Genomic DNA, 24406 nt, shown 5'->3' on the forward strand with positions numbered 1-24406 from the left:
GTTTCACGACGCTCTCATCTATTTACACATTCATACTCACAATCACAAATACAAATAAAACCATCTCATATCATTTAATGCTACTGAAAATCATCATATCTGGTAATACTGCATGGGCAGAGAAACCCGCATACACAAGAAATTGAAAAAACAAGAAAAATGTTCACATGGTGAAGCTTGTATCTGCCCTCTTGTAATTAGTTATCTTCGGTGCGTTTTTGTAGAATTAAACAGGCATATAATGGGTTTATAAAGTACTAAATCGGTTACATTTTTTTTGACAAATTAGGATATTTTAATAATTATGCCTGTGAATTACATAGACCTTGGTGTTTGGCACCCTGACTCTGTTCCATAATCTAGTGAGCATGTTGCTAACAGTACTTTAATGGGTACATACAGTATATATGCACAAATATTGAAAATAAAATGAGATGCTATCTTAGAATCTGTTCAAAATAAGGTTTCTTAGTTTTACTGTCTATGGAAAGATGCTGTAAGATGCATTGCTATGCTACTAGATTTAGGAACAGAGCTCCTGTGCCTCAGCTTTACATAGACGGGAAAATCCTACAATGTCCAGGTCACATTTAATCCCAAACTCAAAAGACAAAAAAATTAAATTATATTTTGCAAGAATAAAATTAGCATATTTCATTAGGTTTTATTACAAAGCCTATTTTTAGGAACACGTTCCTTGTGGTATTATCCTATCCGCGCATTCTGTAACAAATCCTTCCCCGCGGGTCAAAATGACCCGAAGTGCTAAAATGATACTTTTTTTTAATATATTTTATTTTTGGGAGATTTTTTTTATTTTGTGTACCTTTAAATTAGGTTTTTATCCATAAATTAAAAATTTCAGTACATTCTTTGCATTCTTTTCAACTCAGATCAGCTCAAAATATCTCACATTGGGTCAATTTTGGTGTCTTTGCTGACCAAAAAAAAAAAAAAAATACACACATATATATATATATATATGAAGAGTTCAGATGCAAAAGCCTCTAAGTGCCATTTGAAATTTTCTTCTAAAATGATCATTTTTATCAAGCTTGTATATTTAAGTTCAGTAATTTCACTTAAATGGCAATGAAGATTACCTATTAATTGTCATGTAAGTGAAATTACTGAACTTAAATATACAAGCTTGATAAAAATGGTCATTTTAGAAGAAAATTTCAAATGGCATTTAGAGGCTTTTGCATCTGAACTCTTCATATATATATATATATATATATATTACATGATATTTCACCATATCACTATATGGAGCAAATGAGCTATTCCGCTGGGTCCTAAAGTGAGTGCTTGAGGGTATCCCTTCAGAATGCTTTCAAATGTAGACATTATTACATCATTTTTGGAAAAGTTTTAGCATTTGTAGTTTTAATTTTGAGCATTTTTTAGGTTTTTCTATGTATACTTGAGCATTCCTCGCATTCTATTCATTCCTAAGGGGTTCGAATTGACCTGCGAGGGAAGGATTTATTACTCTTTTTTTTTTTTTTTTGTTACAACCACAAACTCTCAACTCACAAACAACATGTGTATCCCTCCAATGAACACTCAATTGTAAAAACATTTTTTAAATGAGTTTGGGGTCGTTAGAGGAAATTAAAATTTTGCCAAATTTTCAACGTGCAATGCTATATATATATATATATATATATATATATATATATATATTTTTTTTTTTTGTAATTTCCATTATTCTCATTGGTGATTTTCATTAGATTATCATCACTGTAATACTAATTTTTACTGTATTACAGTCAAAAGAACATACTTTTTATTGCCCTACAGTAATGAGAATTTGGAGAGAATATGCTTAATTCACATTAAAATAATGTCACAAAATCATGTCAAGCAAAATATAATTTCTTTTTTTTTTTTTGAGTGAAATGTGACTTGGGTTTAATAAGGTTTGTGATATTCTTCCAATTAGCATTTTTTTTTTTAAATAAAACATTACACCTTTATATAACAGGCAATGTTCTACACACTTCGGTTCCCAGAATCTTCACATTTTGCCAAAATTTTCACATTTCTGCCACAAAAGCTGTAAACGTAATTCCTGTGGTTTTAGAACTAGAATGTCTGGCCATGGATGAAGTGCTACATGTATGCAACAATATACTATAAGTGCTTGGACATGATACATGACAAACAGACACACTTAACCACACCACCCCGCCCACAACCCCCCCAAAAGCCCCCAAATTTCTTATAGGAAGATTAGGCCATGATATTTGCTCATGACTTGTGGGAAAAGAAAAAAAAAAACATCTTTTGGGGCCTTTGCACGTATGAAGTCTTTCAACTCGGTGTTGTCTACATATGGCTATGACCTTGAATTTATCATTTTCTTTTTAGATGTTTAAAGACAATTCTTTTCTTATTTTACAAAATTGAAAATTCTACACTGTTCAAAATTTCTAATCTTTATTTTCACTGCGATCCCTCTGTCAGTCAAGGACCTGTGCACTGTGCTTTCTTATGTATTTCCTTAGGAATGTCTTATTTGGGAATTTCCGCCATGCTACTCTAGTCCATACTTGCATATTCCTGTGTGGTTTCTTAAATTCATTGGGACTTGGAAAATATATATATAGGTGGGCCCATGTCCTGGGGGCCAAAAAGGTTAGTAGTACGAGCAACGCGCGTTTCTAATCAAAGAGCCTCCTACCCAATGACGGTCCTGTATATTCCCAATGGTTCGGGCCTCAACGATGATGAAGTTGCATGATGTCCTTCATATGTTCGGTATGGCTTTGACTGCTTGTCCAGAGAGAGGAAGACACACTAACAAAGTAACAGGAAAGTGGGGAGAGGATTCTGGGAAGACTTTTGACCAACATCAAGTTCTTCTGTAGTTCCTCTCTCAATGTTGTGCCGTCCTTTACAATCTCTTCCGCCTCTCCTTTACATATGTCTTTCTCCCTCAATCCTCGTCTGTCCCTGCCGCCCCCCTCAGTCCGTTCATACAGAAGGGCAGAGATGGAGGAAAGGTGGGTTCGGCTGGAGAAAAGCCGCTAAAAGGAGGCAGAGACGCGATCCTCTGCAGGTGTGGAAAGAAAGCGGGAGTTTTGACCACGTGGTCCGAGTGGTGCCCGTCAGCGTGAGCTGTGGGCATCTCAGGTGGGGCGTAGCGGATGGTGCTGGGAGCGTAGAGACTCTGAGGCCCCTGTGGGCCAAGAGCCAGGGGGTGAAAGAGCACACGTCCCGCAGCCCCACTCGCAGTCAGTCTCTGCAGGAGCTCGAAGTCTGGAGCGCGCCCCCCGTGGATGGACCGTTCATCTCTCGGCAGGGACGAGGCTAAGATGGGTGGAGACAGAGTCGGGGACGGGGGGTTGAACAGACCCTTGGGTGGAGCTTCTGTTGGAGGTTGGGATGGTGGACTGCTGCCATTGGTTCCTACACCGCTGTGCTGAGGTTGGCTCCAGCGCCTCCCAGAACCTGCACCAAGAGTTGTTCCTATCACTTCTTGTTCAGTCTTAATATTGGACCCAGAACTGGTCACCACGCTCTTAAGATGCTGGATCACAGCGCGGCCGTTGTGGATCTTTCCTGCTCCGTTGGCCCCATTGCCTTGTTTGTTGTCTTCGCTCTTCACCCGTTTGCTGGAGGGGTTGTGGTCCCACTCGCTCACTCTCTCATCGTCCTCTTCCACCTCGCTGTCGCTGGCTTGGTCCGAGGAGGTACACGGGCTGTCTTCTCTCTGTCGAAACACTTCAATCCGCCTCCTTACCTCGGGTGGACCACTTTCAGGGTCAGACTGGTGCGATCTCTTCCTGGTGTTCTCCGATTGGCTGGCAGCAGTGTGCGAAAAGGGTTCCTTCCCTTTGTGGTCTGTCTCGGCCCTGCCTTTCAATGGCTGTGTCGCCGTGGAGCCTGGAGAAAACACAAGTCTGCTGATTCGGGCTGTTGAGTAGCTTTATTACCAGTGTATGGATAGATAATTGTGTGTGGGACTAAGAGCATACCTTGTGCCTTTGGAGAGGTGTCACGTGGGGAGGAGCTTGCTTGAAGCCGTTCTGCCCTCAGGCTTTCTGGGAGTTGTGATAAGTCCAGAGGCATGTCTGCCAGCTCTGTTCGACTGAAAACACAGATAAAAGAGTGCAAGCAGTTTACCTTAGGGAGCTTTACACATTTGACAGTCTAAATGCTAAACCCTGTGCCACAGGTTAACAGTAATTCTCCAATCATTTAGCATGGCTGAATCACACAACAGGAGGTTGCACTATATGAGGTACTGGTACCTACCTACATCATATAGAGGGAATGCAATGACGTCACTTTCCCACCGGAACAACCCCCCTCAGCCTGACTGAGTGGCAAAAGATCTGCTGCGTGACTGGATTTAATAGGGGAAACTGCGAAAATGCGACTAAAACGAACAATTTTATCGATTTAAACTAAATGTTGGACCCAATAGTGTTCCTTACAACTTACTAAAGATCCAGTGATCCATGGATATTGACCTGCAGCCAGAAATCGTGTTGCCTGACATTTATGTTTACCTGATTTTGACACCGAGGAAATAAAAGCAATATAGACCTAAACATAAAGCAAATTTGCCTGTGAACGCTTTATATAAATACAATATATGTAGGTCTAAAGGCCATTGCACACTGAGTACGAAATATTCGTATGCGTATTTTCGTGTTCATCAGCCTAAAAATTCGTCACGCATAGAAACCTTGCACACCGAGTCCGTTGCGTATTTATTAAACCTTTGCGGGAAAAAACGCAAAAATACCAAATGGATTCGTCAAGCAGTGAGGATGATTTTTGCCCTCTCTCTTATTGAAAAGAGAAGAAAGAGAAAATATTACGTCCATCCAATCCTGAAATTGCGCCGAGAAGAAGGAGCGTTCCACCTTATCAAGGAGTTGCGAATTTATCCTGAGCGATTCAAAATTTACCTCAGAATGTCAGTGGGACAGTTTGATGTTTTGCTAGCGATTCTGGAGCCACATATTAAAAACAAGACCGCCAATTTCCGTGAACCAATCGATTCTGAACGGAGACTGACAGTGTGTCTGGTATGGACCAGGTATGGACACACACAAACACACACACACCCGCGCGCGGCCCGGTGGAAGCGCTGGGCAGACAGAACAGCTAGGCTGTTATTGTGTATATGAAGAGTTCAGATGCAAAAGCCTCTAAATGCCATTTTAAATTTTCTTCTTCAATGATGATTTTTATCAAACTTCTATATTTAAGTTCAGTAATTTCACTTAAATAACAATTAATAGGTAATTATCATTGCCATTTAAGTGAAATTACTGAACTTAAATATACAAGTTTGATAAAAAATCATCATTAAAGAAGAAAATTTCAAATGGCATTTAGAGGCTTTTGCATCTGAACTCTTTATATATTGTGCCCAAATAATACATTAGTTATCGAATAGGCTGCTCAATCACACCTTATTCGATCCTAAATTTCAATCTGAATTGAAAGGGGAGGTTTATTAATTTCATAATCCAATATAGAGAAGAGAACATAAACACTTGATCGAATTGAAAACCGAAACTGAAAGCACGGCGCATATGTGCAATGATTTGAGGACGAACTCCCCCCGGCCCTGAATTGTCAAAAGACCTCTCAAAATGCTGGCTCTGGAATGGATGCGAAAAACGCAGAAAATCGAACCCGATCCGATTAATTTTATGACGGACGAAAGTTTCGGAGGTGGTGTGCAAGCGTGACTCACATAACGTGAGGTCGAATTTTTTTTTTTAACGTGCGAAAATTTCGGATGCGAATTTCGGACTCAGTGTGCAATGGCCTTAAATCCGGGTGATCACTTATATCAGTGTTATATATCATCATCATATCGTCCAGCCCTAAAACTTATAGATTTGTTTTTGGTCAGTGTTTATTAAAAAAACATCCAATAATGCAGAATATGCAATGATAAATATCTAATTGATGAGTTGTTAATATATATAACAGTATGGTTTTACACCTAAATTCAGCATATTGACACAAAATGATAACTGCAAATCCACCTTTCGCTGACTGGAGTCCAGTTGTTTCTGTGAATTGCAGCGATCCATTTGCTCCTCTTTCTACAGCAGTCTGTAAAAATAATCCTCCGATTTTTGTCAAATCTAGTTGTACAGTCAATCGCAAAGCTCTTTCCCACTTTATATGTGATGTGTTTATTTTTCGCGGCATTTACGCTGAAAACAAATACAGCCACTCAGTCTTTTTGCCACTCACTGTGAGTAACTGCAGGCACTCCAGCCGACAGTGACGTCACGCGCATACCTTCTATAGACACTCCTAACATAAAGGCTTTTCCAACAGACAGGCGACAGTATTAAACTAGGCATGACATGATCTTATTGTGAATGATTCACCCATGCATGCATACTTTTAATTTTTTTCTCCAACTTTAATTAAAATAACTTGTTTGTCAAATTCTAAGACAGAATCTCATACATCAACCTGTTACACAGTGTGTTTATATGTTGACATTTTTTCCGCATTTTGTTGAAGTTAATGTATGCTCCAGCATTTGTCTTACTTTTTTGAAATCATCATACAGCACAATTGGTGAAATATTGTTTTTAATTGTGCTCGGTAAATATGACAGTGATATTGAGAAGGGAATCCGGAAATGTTTTGCAACAAAATCAATGAAAAATGTATCAAAGATGGCAGACAGATAAATATAAATTAGTTGTATTTGACCCAACATTTGTGTGTTATGTATTTTATACTTAAATCATTGTTGGCTTAGCAACATATGCTTATACAAAAATCTATTGAGATAAATTGTAAACATAACCGAGTCTTGTGCTGTTGTGCTAATAAATGACCTTTGCTCACTAGAAAGTTCCAAATCAGTCACAGGTTTCATGACGGTTCGGAAGATTATTGAACATACCTATAATAGAGTTTCCTTCTCACAGAGAATAACAGTGTGAAATGAGAGGTACTCACTCATGATAACGCTTCCAACACACACACCAGAAAAGCCCTTCTGAACATGACTCAAGCAGGGTGCTATAGAAGTTAATTAGCTATCGTAATTACAAAGCTAATTAACTAAAACACCATTCAGCCAGAAAATTTTGACATCCATTTGGTGTAATTATATATCACCAGTCCAATTATCACTGAAATTCAGCCAATTTTTTTCTTGTTTTTGTCTGACTTCTTTGAACGTGTGTGCACTTGTGTGATGAAGATTACTGTAGACAGATGGAGAGGAAGAGCGTTTACAAGAGCCACTGTGGAAACTCATCACATTAACATATTTTTTTTTTTGTACTGAACCGCAACACTCAAAAACACAAACACATAAGGTCACAAAGAAGCTGACCTGAGAACATAGTTGACCCAGATGACGTTACGCTCATGGGGCGCTTTGTGGTTAATGGACACGGTGGCACAGGACTGAATCCACAGATACCCTCCTCTCTTCTGCAGCCACCGATAATACCCCGTCACAACCTGCCCTTTCCGCAGCACTAAGAGAGAAGGAAAAGAGTTAGTAAAGGAGTGACATTAAATATAAGGTTTGAATATCTGAAAACCACAATACATTTCTTAACCCTGGAAGTGGAGAACAGTTACACCATTTGTTTATTTGGCTAGGGGGCGATGTTGTCAAAATGTAAACAGCAGCTTCAGGCTCTTAAACTGTCAAAACAGATACAACTGTTCTTTAAATGTTGACCTGTTCAAACAAACATTTTCTTTTTCCATTCATTTTCTACGGAGGCGTATTGCATTCACTTGAAGAAAAAAAAATCTACTCTGTTTTTCCGAATTAACGAGTTCATTTTTCATGAGAAAAAAAATGTGCTCTGTTTTTCTGAATTAATGAGTTAATTTTTCATGATAAAAAAAGTTTTGCTCTGTTTTTCTGAATTAACGAGTTAACTTTTCATGGAATTTTTTTTTTTTTGCTCTGTTTTTCTGAATTAATGAGTTAATTTTTCATGAGAAAAAAATATTTTGCTCTGTTTTTCTGAATTAATGAGTTAATTTTTCATGGATTTTTTTTTTTGCTCTGTTTTTCTGAATTAACGAGTTAATTTTTCATGGAAATTTTTTTTTTGCTCTGTTTTTCTGAATTAACGAGTTAATTTTTCATGGAATTTTTTTTTTTTGCTCTGTTTTTCTGAATTAATGAGTTAATTCAGAAAAAACAGAGCAAAAACTTTTTTTCTCACGAAAAATTAACTCATTAATTCAGAAAAACAGCAAAAAAAAAAACTCCCATGAAAAATTAACTCGTTAATTCAGAAAAACAGTAGATTTTTTTTCTTCAAGTGAATGCAATACGCCTCAATTTTCTCACAAAAGATCTTCGTATTTCCTTATGGTCCTACAGTGCATTACAGGTAAATGATAACAGTTTGTTGGTCATTGTGACGAGATAAAACCCAAAGGCGTGATCAAGTTCATGACATGAAATGCATACTTACAAAAAATAATTATAAAAGAAAATGATGAGCTGTGTAGGCTTACAGTCTTCATGGCTCAGTCTGATGGTGTCCAGGTCTTCCGCATGGATAAAGTTGTAGCAGGTTTGGCCAACCACCTCAGCTGGGCTCAGGTCCATATACTCTGAAATCCTACAAAACCCACACAAGGACTCATTCACACTGCACCGAAAGACAGCGACCATACCTCAATACCGTACGTCACTTCTCAGACGATCCACGACCCGACATTCAACGGCGAGAACAAGCTCGGACAGACGCCAACAGTTGCGGTCGATGTGAATGTGAATTACTTCCATTTATTATGGCGGATTTATTAAATGTTTACTTTGTTTCACCTTATTTTACAGCACGTGTACTTACTCCAAAGTAGAGCCCGACCGATAAAGGATTTTGAAGGCCGATACCGATACAAATATTTGTTGGTTTTAAAATCCGATATATCGGACGATATTTTTTTTATAATTATTATTATTTCAGAAACACGCCACAAAACATTAACAGATTTCCCTAACATTAGTTATTTGTAGTTATTTATGAGTTTTAACTAAAATAATATGATAATGCATTTTAAAAATAAACTTGTTTCTTTTATTGTCACAACAGAACAGACTGATAATAGTGGCATTAGCTAGCTTTGTGGTTAGCTAGTCTATGATGAGCCATAATTTAGCAATGGATAACGTCATACTGCAAATTGTAAAACATACATTTTCAATATAACAGGCCAAGAAGAGATGAGTCGTCTCATTGCTATAACTGTCATGCGCTTTTAAAGAAATACTTCAGTCACATTGTAAGTTAAAAGGACAGTCAGTCAACTACACTGTAACAACGTAACGCAACTATTACTAGCTAATTCCGCTTCACTCTCGGCTTATTTAACAGCAGCAAAACTGGACATGATAGTCACAAATTTTGTCATACTTATTTGAGTTAAGAGAACTGATGCGAATGTTCTTTTAATTGTTATTAAAGCAATGTATGTCTCGTGACCAACTCAACGAGTGTTGCTAACAGGGACGGTGTAGAGTGCCCTCTTGTGGACAAACTATACAACTCCAACACTCATGACATGGTTCAAACGCGTTTAGCCCTTTTTTTTTTTATTTTTTAAATATTCATTTATCGTCCATTATAACTGCCAATACCGATAGTTTGGAAAATGCCTAACATCGGCCGATAATATCGGCCTGCCGATATATCTGTCTGGCTCTACTCCAAAGTCCTGGGTAATATACGTAAGGTAACTACATGGCAATTACTATAATAAGTACATAGTATGTACATGCGGAACAGGACTGTAAAATAAAGTGCTATCGTTTACTGTATTAAATGTCAGCTTGCTTCACAGACACTGAAAAAGTTGAATTTGGAGTGCACATAAATGTTCATTTTCAAACATACTTTCGGCCATGGAGCGCAGTTACATTCCACAGGCTTGGGACACAGTGTTAATGCAATAAAATATGGTACATATTATTATTTACAATAATTATGGGCAAAAAATGTAATTGAGACTGAAAGGCATGCTGGGAGGTTACCTGTTCTCGCAGTAGCTGATCTGCAGGTCCATGTTGACGCGGAAGACAAACATGTTACTTTCCATGCGCACCTCATTCAGCGTGGAGGGCGGAAGCGTGTGCGCCAGGGCAACCAATCCCATTGGCCGATGCAAGGGGCGGGCGGAGCCTGGCACCAGGGCTGGCCGACACCGAATCCGACCTGTCACATGAATCACCTGAATTCACCGGAATCAAATGAGCAGTTCAGTTTATGAAATCATTCAAACAATCATAAAAATGATTAAATACTAATTTTCTAGTCAAACAGTGTTGTTTCTATCCTCACATTCAGTTTCACTTTAAATTTGTTTAGGCTTGGTGTTTATAATATATGTTGTTTATAATGAATGCCACTATAATTTGTATTTTATACTTAATATTTTATATTTACCAGTACACAGAACAAGAATAAAAAAATATATGCGAAAGTTAAGGGACTTTAATTTGATTTTAAAATGTTACAAACACCATCGTGACTTATCCGTACTTTTTTTCTTTTAACAATGCAATTTTGACCCATGCGACTTTATTTATGGAAAATATGGTACAAAAGTCATAGGCTATGTCCAAAATTACCCCCTATAAACTTAAATAGGGCACCATTTGATGCGACAGCCATTTGTAGTGGTGTCCGAAACCATAGTGGATGTTATCGAGCACACTCATTTAATCCAACACAATAACGAGTGTACAACCGATGCACACTCAACGGCTAGAGTCATGCTGCGTTTGAATTCCCGGTTCTGACCAAAAGTGGGCGAATCAGCTGAATCATCCATGCATCCAATTCCGTTTTTGTTGATTATTAAATTGTTTAATTAAGTTTTATACATAGTTAGTTATCATAACAGAGTTCAAGATACATATTTTTATTACTACTGGAGCTTCCAGTTTACGAAGACTCACTTTATAGCCTGAGGATTTAACATGGAGGCCACGCTTGGTGAGGGTGGATTTCATCCGGATGAAGAAGCCACGTTCTGAAAACTCTCTAACTGGAGAACAGGGGCTGGATGGAGCTACACGGGAAAACACACAACACAAAGATGAACCTTTAAACAATATTTCACAGTCCACAGATCTGATATGACAACAAAAATTAGCAGTTGAAAAGCCAGAACACTCTCATGTCAAATCCTAACGAGTCTATGTTTTGGCGATTTTGGCAAAAGTGTTAATTCACCAAAAAATGAAAACTGTAATCATACTCACCCTCATGTCATTCCAAACCTGTAAGACTTTCTTCTTTCATCCTCAGAACCCAAATAAAATCTGATAGCTTTCTATCCCTACATTGACAGCTACCCAACTAATATTTTGACGCTTCAAAAAGCTCAAAGATCGTAAAACTAATCCATATGAATTGAGCGGTTTAGTCCAAATTTTCTGAAGAGACTCGATCACTTTATAAGATGAACAGGTTTAATTTAGTCTTTTTCACATATAAACATTGATCAGCAAACATAAAGAGAAGCTCAAACGAACATTCTTGACGCGCGAGAACAAACCTCATTGGTTCTTGCTGACAACACAAGAATGAGCTTCATTGGTTCTCGCATTTCAAGCAAACATGCTTCTGTTTAGCACAACTAGTGTGTGAGCCGAGATGGTGAATATTTATATGTGAATAATATAAATAGCCTAAACCTGAATTAAATCTGTTCATCATATAAAGCGATTGATTCTCTTCAGAAAGTAAATAAACCGCTGAATTCATATGGATTAGTTTAATCTCTCTTTATGAACTTTTTGAAGCGTCAAAGTGGTAGTTGCATCATGGCTGTTAATGGAGTGACAGAAATCTCTCAGTTTGTGTTCTGAAGATGAACGAAAGCCTTACAGGTTTGGAACGACATGAGGGTGAGAAATTATTGACATCATTTTTGGGTGAACGAACCCTTTTAAGGTTAGGAGTGGACCTTCTTTTATTTAAAAAAATATATATTATAGTGTTAAATAACTCCATTTGTACAAATTTATATGAATTTGTCAAAACATAATCGGTTATGTTTTTTCATGAGTTTGGGTTGGTGAAGCTCAGAACAATCAATGTTGAGAAATAAGCAGGAAAGACTTATAATTTTATTTTTTCCCGTGGTCCACTTATATTTAATATTTGTCAAGGTTGTTAGCACGCAAAGCAGTGATATTTTTCCACCCTCTCTGACCCTTAGAATTAAACAAGTGTTTTTTAGCTGCTACACTTTAAGCCTTCTATGCAAATACCCTCTTGACAATGAGAAACAGCACTCTGCTGTAAAACAGCTGGTGTTTTACCCAGGATCAGCACAAGATCTGATGGGTTTTGGTGTGCCAACACTGAAAAGTGTATGTGGGTGATCATGTGTTAAAATGTACACTAATGATCAAAAGTTTTAGATCTGTAAGATTTTTTATGTTTTTAAAAGAAGCCTCTTCTGCTCACCAAGGCTGCAATTATTTGATAAAAAAAAAAAAAAAAAAAAAAACAGCAATATTGTGAAATATAATTACAATTTAAAACAGTGGTTTTGTGAATTTTGATATATTATTTATATATTAATATTGGTATAGTGAAGTGTAATTTATTCCTGTGATCAAAGCTGAATTTACAGCATCATTACTCCAGTCTTCAGTGTCACATGATCCTACAGAAAGTATCATAATATGATGCTCAAGAAACATTTATGATTATTATCCATGTTGAAAACATTTTTTTTTAACATTTTTATTGCAGGATTCTTTGGTGAATAGAAAGTTCAAAAGAACAGAATTGATCTGAAACGGAAAGCTTTTGTAACATTAATAACTACCATTAAAAAGTGTGGGGTCAGCATGAATTTATTTTTTATTTTTGTGGGAAAGAAATTAGAAAATACTTTTATTCATCAAGGATGAGTTAAATTGATCAAAAGTTACAGTAAAGACATGTATAATGTTAGAAAAGATTATATTTTAAATAAATGCTGTTCTTTTGATCTTTATTCATCATAGAATTTTGGGGAGAAAATGGTACACGACTGTTTTCAACATTGAAAATAATAATTTATGTTTTTGAGCATAAAATCAGCATATTAGAATGATTTCTGAAGGACCATGTGACACTGAAAACTGATGTGTAATCAGCAACAGTAATGATGTTGAAAATTCAGCTTTCAAATTACATTTTAAAATATATTAAATATAGAAAACAGTCATTTTAAATTGTCATAATATTTCACAATAGTTTGTAATTTTTTTCATCAAATAAAGCAGCTTCAGTGAGCAGAAGAGACTTCATTTAAAAACATAAAAAAAAATCTTACTGATCTAAAACTTTTGACCGGTAGTGTATATATCTTATTGATGACAAAAAGTTACTGCCGCGCAGTTTTCAATGTATGATTTGGGTTCTGAAAGTTACGGTATACTTTTAGAGTCTCCATAAATGCCAAAATATTGAGGAAAAATGTAAGATAAATAAAGCTAGACATCTAAAGGAGCGTTACCTGGTTCTGGAGTGCCAGCCAGTGAGGAAGCGGAGGCGGAGCTTGAAGCACTCTCATGGGACGTCTGACAGCCTGCCTCGGCTCGGAGGTGTGGCCTAATGCCAAGACGCTCTGCCATCTCGACATGATCCGCAGGGTGGATGTAATCGAACACGCTACTGCCAGTCAACTCCACCTGAGTAGGCAGATACACACATACATACACATGCATACAGATCAATACATTCATTTAAGAAACATGACATAGATCACAACATATTGGCTAACAACCAATGAGACCTTGAAAAAAAGATCGTCTATAGCTATTCCTACATATGTAATGCGCAAGTACTGTATAAAGCACACACATATTCCTAAACCATTACACTGGGGAAGCAAACATCAGAGAGAGATAAAAGCAACGCTACACATAAAACATTAATTATAGTGTACCATAACCTCGAATGAATATTCTACCTGCTGCATCTAACTCAAAACAGGAGAGCTTCATAAAACTTAAATCACAACCATGTATAGACTTAGTGTTATAAAAATGAACAAAAGAAAAACCTACAAATCATTCTTAAAGGAATAGTGGTCCAAGCTGCTCTTTATCATGTGAACAAAAATGGAAAGGGGACCAAGATGGTCAAGATGTTTATGACTCCAAGGTCCCCCATTGTTAACTACAATATTCAGGGGCCCAACATTCCTAGTTTCAGTCAATTTAATTTACAGAATAATTTTTCATTTTAAGCTCTTTTTTTTTTGTTGAAAATAAAATATTAAGCTTCCCACTCATTTTAAACAACGCATTTGCACAGCTCTTCCAGTTTGTTCATGATTTAATGGATAATATGATCTAAGGATGAGGATATTTAAATATACTTTGTCAATTTCTAAAATGCTTAGAGTTTGACTTTGACGAAAAAAAAATATTAATTAGAAAAATGAATTTATCGCAATTAATCACATCCAAAATAAAAGTTTGTGTTTACATAATATATGTGTGTGAACTGTGTATAATTATTTTGTATATTTAAATACACACATACATGTATATATTTAAGAAAAATGTGTTATTTATATATAAAATATTTATGTATAGTACAAATTATATATATATATATATATATATATATATATATATATAGTATACATAAGCAAATATTTCTTAAATATATACATGTGTGTGTGTGTGTATTTATATATACAAAATAATTATACACAGTTCACACACACATATATTGTACATGACTTCATCCAGGTCTAGAAATCACACTTTTAAAATTAGGCTACGTAAATGTATCCAGGTTTTCCAAGAAAGTAGGATGCTTTTCAAAGAAAAATTAAGAAATATCTTGATTTGTATTTGCTTTACCTTATTTCAATGCCTCTTTTTTCCATTGGACTTTTTGAACCATATTGGCCCTCTTTCAACTTGCGTTAGCATGGTAAAGAGCAGCTCGGACATATGCTTTTTGTGTTCCACAGAAAGAGGAAAATGGGTTTGAATCACTAGATCACTTAATTTCTATAACATTGTTAAATCTATACATGGTTGGTGTCTTAGGTTTTATGAAGCTCACCTGTTTTGAGTTTCTTATACAATTTGTAAAAAGTAGCAGGTGGAATAAATTACATTTAAAAAAGTTAAAAAAACGCTGTGAATGTGAAGTTTGCTGAGGCCATGTGATTTTTTACTACATAATGTGATTTTTTAATTATTATTGCAAGCATGAAGAAGATTTGACAGCAGTGATAGAAAAAAAACAATTTAAATTTCTTTAAAATATTTAAAAAAAAACATTTTATAAAAAACATTTTATATTTAAGGCTTTAGAGTAGACGAATACAGAAAGGATTATATGGACTTCTGTTACTTTCTGTTACTTTTAGCGCAGACTTGTGTCTTTCAAACAAAAATACTGTAGAGCAGCCTGGACATTCTGCAAAACAGATCATTCAGTGTTGCACAAAAGAAAAAGGCATACAAGATTGGATTCAGAAGAGGAGTACAAGATACGAGTTTTTTAGTAAGGGTTAAAAATGGTGTAATTTGCATTTCTGCGACTCCTGAATCTATATAAAAAAAAAAAAGTCATCTGTGTGGGTCAGATTTCATTCTACAGTATCCTGATAAAAGGCCGGTTTCTCCCTCACACCCTTGTCTGTGGGACACAGCCATTTATTATGGGATTAGATCCATTTACGGAGGGATTTTAAAGGATTTTCCGCTGGCCGTCAAGGACACTAATGTGTGTGTGCAAGGCAGGTTGCATGCAAACAGAGGGAAGCGCAGAAAGGAGACGGTGGATGAAAAGCGGGGCTGTGTAATTGGGGATCAGTTGAGGGATGAATTGAGAAGAGTCTGGGGTTTTAAGCCTGTGTCGGCTAATTGAGAGGTAAAGGTGGAGGTAAATCCAGCAGACAGGTGGTCTGGCTTGGAGAAGTTAATCTGGTCCACAATGCCTTGGAGAGGGTTCTTTAGCTTGTTGGAGTGGCGCTGATGGGATCTCATATTTTTGGAAGCAAGTAGACACCAAAGGTGCATGAGGGAGCTTTTGGGAAATCTCAGTTAAAACGATCCACTGGAGGACACTGGGTCTGTAAGAATGAATGTAATTGTGGAAAAAGCATGCACTGTAGATTATAGGGGGACTAGAATAGCATTGGCAAGACTTATGTACTGCAATTCATCTGATCAGGACAATTAGTTTCAAGGAACCAGTTTTTTTAAAAACGCTTTCACTGTCAACACTGTCATAATTGAAAATTAGAACCGAAATTCTCTTGAATTTAACCTGCAATATTCATTTATATATTTCTTTTTATACATAAAAATATATTTTTTTTATTTCAAAATGTATCTTTTAATTTTAATTCATTTGAAATGGCCCATAGTATCCATTTCATTGCATCTTTAAGAGGTTATGTCATGTCAAAACAGTGACGCTTTAAAAGTAAATCTCAAGACACCTGCATTGTTGCTCTCCATCTTGACGTTTTTTAAAACAAAAACACGTCCTGTGTGAACGGCTACTTGATAATTCTGTGCTGTTGCCTGTGTGGCGGCCTATAGTAGCGTGTCGGGCCGCTCACAGGACACGTTCTTGCATTCAAAATCAACAAGATGCAGAGAAATGGACTGCATGTGACTTTTAAGTGTAACTGTGTTTATCTTGGCAGTCGTGCTCATGATACAACACAGATATATATATATATATATATATGACTATAATATATATATATATATATATATATATATATATATATGACTATATATATATATATATATATATGACTATAAACTAATATATAAATAATACATAAAGATTTTTTTTAGCTGAACATAACATAACTTGCAATGTGTGATCTGATCTGACTGAGTAGTAGTAGTAGATTTAAACGTCAATAAAGTCCTTTATTTTAAAACATTTTCATTTGGCCAGAACAATTGCGGTAGATGTATTACTTGCTTGTCCAGATGACATTTTTTAATGATATATGGCAAGTAGGACGCACTTATTGTAATGTCGATGTACTTATTGTGATGGGCGGCAGTGGCTCAGTGGTTCATGTAGATCAGGCGTGCCCAACCCTGCTCCTGCCGATCGACTGTCCAGCACAGTTCATCTCCAACCCTAATCAAACACACCTGCCTTTACTTTTAAAGTGATCCTGAAGACCTTAATTGGTTGCTTCAGGTGTGTTTGATTAGGGATAAACTGTGCTGGACAGGGTTGGGCACCCCTGATGTAGATTGTCTAAGGTTGGTGGTTCAATCCCTGGTTCCAACTTCCACCTGACCAAGTGTCGAGGTGTCCTTGAGCAAGACACCTAACCCCAGCTGCTCCTGACGCGCTGGATGGCGCCTTGCATGGCTGACATCGCCGTCGGTGTATGAATGTGTGTGTGAATGGGTGAATGTGATATGTAAAGCACTTTGGTGGCCATTAGGTCTATGAAAGCGCTATATAAATGCAGTCCATTTACCATTTACTGTACAATCACCAGGTTTGCCAGGTCTGCGCAACAAATCAAATCAAATCAACCAGCGGCAAAAAAGCCCAACTCCAGATCAAAACACGTGAAGAAGCAGAAACAAGCGATAGCATATGTAAAATAATGCAATCATCAACATTTAACAGCCTATAAATCAAAACTGCAAAACAATGTTGCTGAATGAAATGTCGACCCAGGACGAGATATAGGACTGTTCAAGCTTTAAGGGTGTTCGATCTACTCTACATCTGTTTTGATTATCATCCTAAATTCAATCAAGACTTAGGCTCAATCCCAATTCACCCCTTGGCCCTACCCCTCCGTTTTGCGCGTTCACGTCTAGGGGTAGGGTGTCCCGATTCTTCTTGAGATCGAGGGGTAGGGCGAAGGGGTAGGGCCACATAGCCATCGAAACAGAGATTTTTCAGAGGCACACTCCAAACGGAGGGCTAAGAGAAAAGTTCACAGAATGCATTGGAAATCACCGGCGAGATGGATTAAACATTTAAATTTAGCGCCAGATGATTCCACCACGCACTTTATTTACTCTTATAATAACACTATAGTCCTTTAAATTAAGAAATGGTATAATAAATTACCTTCCCGATAAGAAAAGACATACATTTCGAGGAAGGGATGTTATAATCATCATGTTTATTCAAAGTTAACAGCAGCTGCGCTGATTGTCAGTTGTTGTCATGGAGAAATCCTTTACAAACTCTGTAACGGCAGAGCCATCGCCGACGACTGATGACGTATCGGGTTCATGTATATGTATAGAATATTTCAACCCCTTGGCCCTTGTAACACCGTTTTAAGGGCCAAGGGGTACACTCAAAAACAAGGGGTAGGGCCAAGGGGTGAATTGGGATTCAGCCTTAGTCTATGAAAAAACATGATTTTCTCAGCTTTTTGCTCAAAATGTTGCTTTTTTATGAGACTTAATCACATTCAAGTGTTGATAAAAAAAGAATCCAATAAGCTAGAATCAAATGTAATTTTTTTGTTAATAAGAAGAGGCTCTGTTCTTTCTTTTGATATATTGCATGTTTTGACATTCATACAACAAAATATTCTGGGGCCCATGAAACTTGTGAAAATGCTGGCGGGGAAAGAGTTAATATGTGTATGTGTTTATTTTATATAGATCCTTATATTTGATCATGTCATAATTACCTGTATAATATTAACATCCTAACAACCATAACAAGAACCCAAAATAACAATTTTTTGGAAAATCAGAACTCTTCAAAGAACCAGAGGGATGTTGAAAGAGGAATGAGAAACAGAAGAAGTGAGAAAAGGTTGTTGGTAAGTGTTAAGAAGAGGGTTAAGAAGAGAGAGAGGGAGCGGGAGAGAGCAAGAGAAAAGACATGATATAAATAATAGCTGGGATTTAATATGTATGAGGCGTCCGGGCAGTTGTCCACAACACTCTCTCAGTCTGCTCCTGACTGATGGGAGAGGAGCAAGAGAAGAGGACGAGGAGGAGGAAGAGATGGGGAGGAGGCAAGGTGATGGGTCTGCATACTAATCAGCCCAGGATCAATTTCCCACCCCATACGCCCCTCAATATTTCCCAGATGCTGTGGCTCTGGCCGTGGAGAGGAGACGAGAGGCTAAGCTCCTAGACCTCCATCTAGGCCTGAAGCTTTGGCTTCTGTAGGGCAAGCAGTCTGGAGGCAGGCGTATCATCCCGCTTTCAAGGTTCCTGACCCTGGTAATCCGCCTAAGGAACCCTACTGTCTTTTCAAGAGGTCACAAGGATTAACCAGAATGGATCGCTCTATCTATGATGGCGTGTCATGACCTCTGACACAAGGTAACAAGTGGGGTTTTGCGCTTACAGTTAATGTATTTCCTCCTGTGTTGACCTTTAGAGACCCAGACAGATGCCGGAGTGAAGGACCGTGGCCGTGTAAACTCGACCAGACAACAATAGAGTGCTGCAGTGATGGGATATTTTTGTAGACCAACCTGGAAGTTAGCATCACATTGGTTTACCTCGACAGAAACCCCAATAGGATTTTTGGTCCCACTTTATATTAAGTGGCTTTAAGTACTATGTACTTACATTGAACAATAAGTAAAATGTGAAGAGTTCAGATGCAAAAGCCTCTAAATGCCATTTGAAATTTTCATCTTTAATGATGATTTTTATCAAACTTGTATATTTAAGTTCAGTAATTTCACTTAAATAACAATTAATAGGTAATTATTAATCATCATTAAAGAAGAAAATTTCAAATGGCATTTAGAGGCTTTTGCATCTGAACTCTTCATGTTTTATTGTGTTCTTGTTGAATTGTAAAACACTTTTGGTGCTATTGAGGTGTGATACGGGTAAGGTTAGGGACAGGTGTGGTGGTATGGGTCGGTTTAAGGGTAGGTTAAGGTGTGAGGGGAGGGTCAACTGTGTAATTACAAATGTAATTACATAAAGTAATTATAGCTGTAGATACATGCTGGTATTTAAAAACATGTATGAATACAATGAGTCCATTGTATCAAATTATTAATTTCAATGGAAGTACATAGTACTTAAAGCCACTTAATATAAAGTGGGACCGGATTTTTCTATTGCTTTTGGATTGTCGCAAACAAATAAGCTCTGTGATCAACAAAATTTATGATACTGATCAAGACAACTTTCACAAATGAATTCTAAATAATAATATACGCACATCCAAAAACTTTAGGCAGATGCATGATCAGATAAAGAACAAACAAAAATCCCTTTGCCAACATTACCACTGCTGCTCTCAAAAATCAATTTAATTAAATATATCCAAATTAAGCCTCAATACAATTGCAAGAAATAAGGCTTAAAGGAGTACATAGTTCACTTTAAAAAGAACTTTTGCTGATAATTTACTCACCCCCATGTCCTCCAAGATAATGTCTTTCTTTCTTCAGTCGAAAAGAAATTAAGGTTTTTGATGAAAACATTCCAGGATTATGAAGTCCATTGACATTAGACAATGGACCTTTTTTTCCAGATTTTCTAGTGAAATATCACTAGAAATATGCTAATGTGATGCACCTTTAGAAGGTAGTTCCTTGTAAGCAGTGAGCATTGAAAACTTTACCTCCTGGTATTCACGAATCAGAATTTGTCAATAATGAAACAGCAAGACGCCCGTAAAAGGGTTGACCACTCACAATTCCACTTGTTTTCCTCAACCAACCAAACTCATTCACATCTATTTTCCCTCCTAAACTCACTATCTATCTTCCCATCCCCCCTCAGACCCATCCGAGAGTGTGTTTGTGTGTGTGTGTGTATTCTTTTTTGCCACACAATCAATGGGGCTTTTAAGATGTCTATCGATTTGTTCCCGAGACAGACCCCGGCTCGCTGGAGCGACGCTTTGATTGCTGTGCGAGTAATTACTGTTATTATTTATGCATCTGGGTGAAATGGCAGGACTTAACATTCCCTGTACAAGAGGCCACAGGCAATCAACAGAGAGAAAGCACCTGGAGAGGCGAGAGAGAGGAAGAGAGCGGGAGAAATGAGCACGGGGACACAGGGAAATTCACAATACGCAAAAAACACAACCATAGATGAACACAGGTGAAAGTATATCGCTGGGGTTTAATAACATAAACTAGGGCTGTCAACCGATTTCCGATTTCAATCGAATTAGTTACACAATAGTTGTAACGATAACTGCATATTCAATATTAGTTAGATGCATATTGATCTTTCACAAAACAAGCGCTTCATAACAACAACAAATAAAAATGTTTTAAGTATATTCATTTTTAAAGTCAATAATTGCATCCCTTAAAACTAATCTTCGATAATCACAATGACATGGCTTAAAATAGCTTGAATGTAACTCTTGTACCCTTGCTTCATATAGTACATGGATCAATTAATATGCATATTAGTCCCCGCCTCCACTCAAAGCGGCTCAGACTACCTGATCCACTCGGTCTGTTGTACCGACACAAAGTGCCGAGTGGAAATATTGGTTCGATTCAGCCGTATATGTTTGAACTAGAAGCTGATTCAGAAGAAGAAATGGAAGAGTGAATTATACAGACTTGTCTTTAAGTCGATGTATCAGAATGTTAATGACTTTTATGTATTGCTATACGTCGGACACATAACGAAAATTGATATGATTAGCCTTTGGCTTGACTACATTATGAAACAGCTAATAGTGTGTTGCTCATGTTACACAAACCATGTTCCCATTCGCCATTTCAGAATCAATCAGCTGTCTTCTAAAAATCAGCATCCTTAAAATGCTTTAAACAATGTAGTACATTCATAACATACATCATATACATAATTCACCAGCTACATTGCTAAATGTTCCCAATTTTTCCCGTCCCTTCTGTTCATGATGGTAGAAAACAATGTTTTTGAGACTGTATTTGGTTCACTGCAGTTTTAAGGAGAAAATACTTAGCAATGGTGTTGATTTATGAATTTGCACATGATTTATCTTAAAGGAGAACTCCGGCGAACAATGAACCTTTGGTCTAATAAAACATCGGTGCATAGTCAATCGTTCTCTGAGATTTGTTTTCATGATAATCGAATGTAAAGAGTTTTATCTCTAAAAACTGTTTACCGTATAATGCCAGTAATGGGGGCATTGACTAAGTAAAAAGAAATCGCTAGTTTATACCACTAACAAGGCTCAAAATAGCCCCACACTAACGCAGTAACATAATGAGGCTCCATACATACAAAACGAAGCATTGAGAACATTGTAAGTGTACAGACCGTTTAATAAGAAGATACTTTATGAAGACAGTTCACTTCGTGTATACAGACAGGAGCCATCTTAAAAAATAGCCTCGATATGTCAAACCACGAACGTCGTGTTGAGTGATCTGAACTGTATGAAGTTCAGCGAACTTCTGAATTGTATGAACAGCGTTCGGGGATCGACTTATGTTAGTGGTATAAACTAGCGATTTCTTTTTCCTTAGTCAATGCCCCCATTACTAGCATTATACGCTAAACAGTTTTTAGAGATAAAACTCTTTACATTCGATTATCATGAAAACAAATGTCAGAGAACGATTGACTAGGTACCGATGTTTTATTAGACCAAAGGTTCATTGTTTGCCGGAGTTCTCCTTTAAAAGCATTTTTTTTAAAAACCCACATAGACATAAATGACATTGAAGTGTTACCAAAATAATTAGTTACACTAAATTAACACAATAAATTAACAGCCCAAGCATTAAGTACGCTACAATGTGTAAGCATTTCCGTCTCACCTGTGAAAGGCCAAGGTAGATGGACACAGTCTCTGAGATATACAGAAATCTGCCTTCTTGACTGACCACAAACACAAATCCATCCAGAGACTGCAAAGAGATAAACACATCTGTAGCTGAAACTTTACATGTACTTTAGTATGTTACTCAACACATCAAAATAAGTGTGCTTCTTTAAAGCCTGATAAAAATGTATTCTAACATTTAAAATGTACTATAAAACTTAATTTGACATTATTACACAGTGCACTTTTGTGCAATCAAGTCGTGAAAATGTACTCTAAGTACACTTAAGTGAACTTATTTCATTAATATTGTACTATTTGCATTTATAGATTTTTAAAAAAATGCTTTCAAGATTTGAAGTACACTACAATACAATTAAGCAAACTACTTTTTCACAAGGATTGACTGTCCTACCTAAAAGTATGTTTTGCACAACACTACACAATCACAGCCAGTCAGAATATCTGATGTTTAATGTCAATAATATCAAACGACTGAAATGACTTTCTATATAAGCTGGTGTCATCAGACCCACTTATTTTCAATTTATTGTATTATTTTTCACATATAGACACCATTTTTCATGATGCAATGCTTAAAGAATAACATTTTAAAGAATAAAGTTTTCCCAACCTAAAAGTAAGTTTTACACAACTCTACACAAATCACAGCCAGTCAGAATATCTGATGTTTAATGTCAATAATATGAAATCAAATGACTGAAATGACTTTCTTCATCAGATGATGTCATCAGACCCACTTATTTTCAAATTACTGTATTATTTTTCACTGTCGCCTTGCTTTTGGCTTGCTTTGAGCTTGCTCAGTTGGGGTTATTTGGGGTTATTTAGTGTTTAGCAATGTTGTTGATCTGTGTTGTGCTACTTTCATGTTATCAGTGTGAAGCTGCTTTGATACAATCTGTATTGTGAAAAGCGCTATATAAATAAATGTGACTTGACTTGACATGTAGACACCACTTTTCATGATCCAATGCCTAAAGAATAAATTTTTAAAGAATAAAGTTTTCCCCATCATTAATTATCATCTTTCACTTAGAAATGTCACCTTAAGGATGTAAAATTGCTTGTAAAATTGGTTGTTTTATACAGCGTAGCAGAAATATGAGACACTTCAGTGGTTTAACACTTCAAACTGAAACTAAAACTAAACCCTGAACCAACAAAATCAATACTGTTGAACAAATCTCAAGATGTTTATGGAATCAAGTCTACGGCTGTAGACATAAGCATCGACTTCAAAGCGAAAACAACATGAGGCAAGAATCAAATTGATTTAGACAGAAACCACAACAGCTTCCCCTGACTTCAAAATAAACTGGTACACCAGAACAGCGCTTGACAGATAAAAAGCATACAGTCTCCCAATTAAAGGACTAATTTAAAGAATAATATTAATTGTAATAACACACAGGCACGAGTGAAGAAGAGTGGGCACTTTAGTTGAGAACGACGGATGTTGTTGCAGAGGTAATTTATGCGAGTGACGAGTTCACTATGCAAATGAGAGTGGACCTGAATGACGGGAATGGCGGAAATAAAGCGCAATTATCTAGTTATTACTGACAGAGGACGAGAGAAAGAATCATAAGGTTTTTTTTAGAAGTTTTAATTTGATTTCTATCAGCGCTGCCCCTCTTTGA

The 24406-nt window shown here is 36.8% G+C and overlaps 1 protein-coding gene across 5 annotated transcripts in view; it reads right to left on the minus strand.

Moving 5' to 3' along the window:
- Positions 1-1458: 1458 nt before the first annotated feature.
- npas1 (neuronal PAS domain protein 1) overlaps positions 1459-24406 on the minus strand; it is an 80993-nt gene continuing 58045 nt past the window's right edge. For all 5 annotated transcript variants that reach the window (XM_089121413.1, XM_089121415.1, XM_089121414.1 and 2 more), the window contains 8 exons: positions 22738-22827; positions 13507-13681; positions 10946-11058; positions 10019-10215; positions 8500-8606; positions 7346-7493; positions 3987-4099; positions 1459-3894 (listed from right to left, as the gene is read on the minus strand). In XM_089121413.1, the coding sequence (XP_088977539.1) occupies positions 2945-3894; positions 3987-4099; positions 7346-7493; positions 8500-8606; positions 10019-10215; positions 10946-11058; positions 13507-13681; positions 22738-22827 (1893 nt within the window). In that variant the 3' untranslated portion in view covers positions 1459-2944. The remainder of the gene's footprint in view (positions 3895-3986; positions 4100-7345; positions 7494-8499; positions 8607-10018; positions 10216-10945; positions 11059-13506; positions 13682-22737; positions 22828-24406) is intronic.

Source organism: Pimephales promelas, chromosome 16 (genome assembly GCF_988280905.1).
Source record: "Pimephales promelas chromosome 16, fPimPro1.hap1.1, whole genome shotgun sequence".
NCBI classification, from domain to species: domain Eukaryota; kingdom Metazoa; phylum Chordata; class Actinopteri; order Cypriniformes; family Leuciscidae; genus Pimephales; species Pimephales promelas.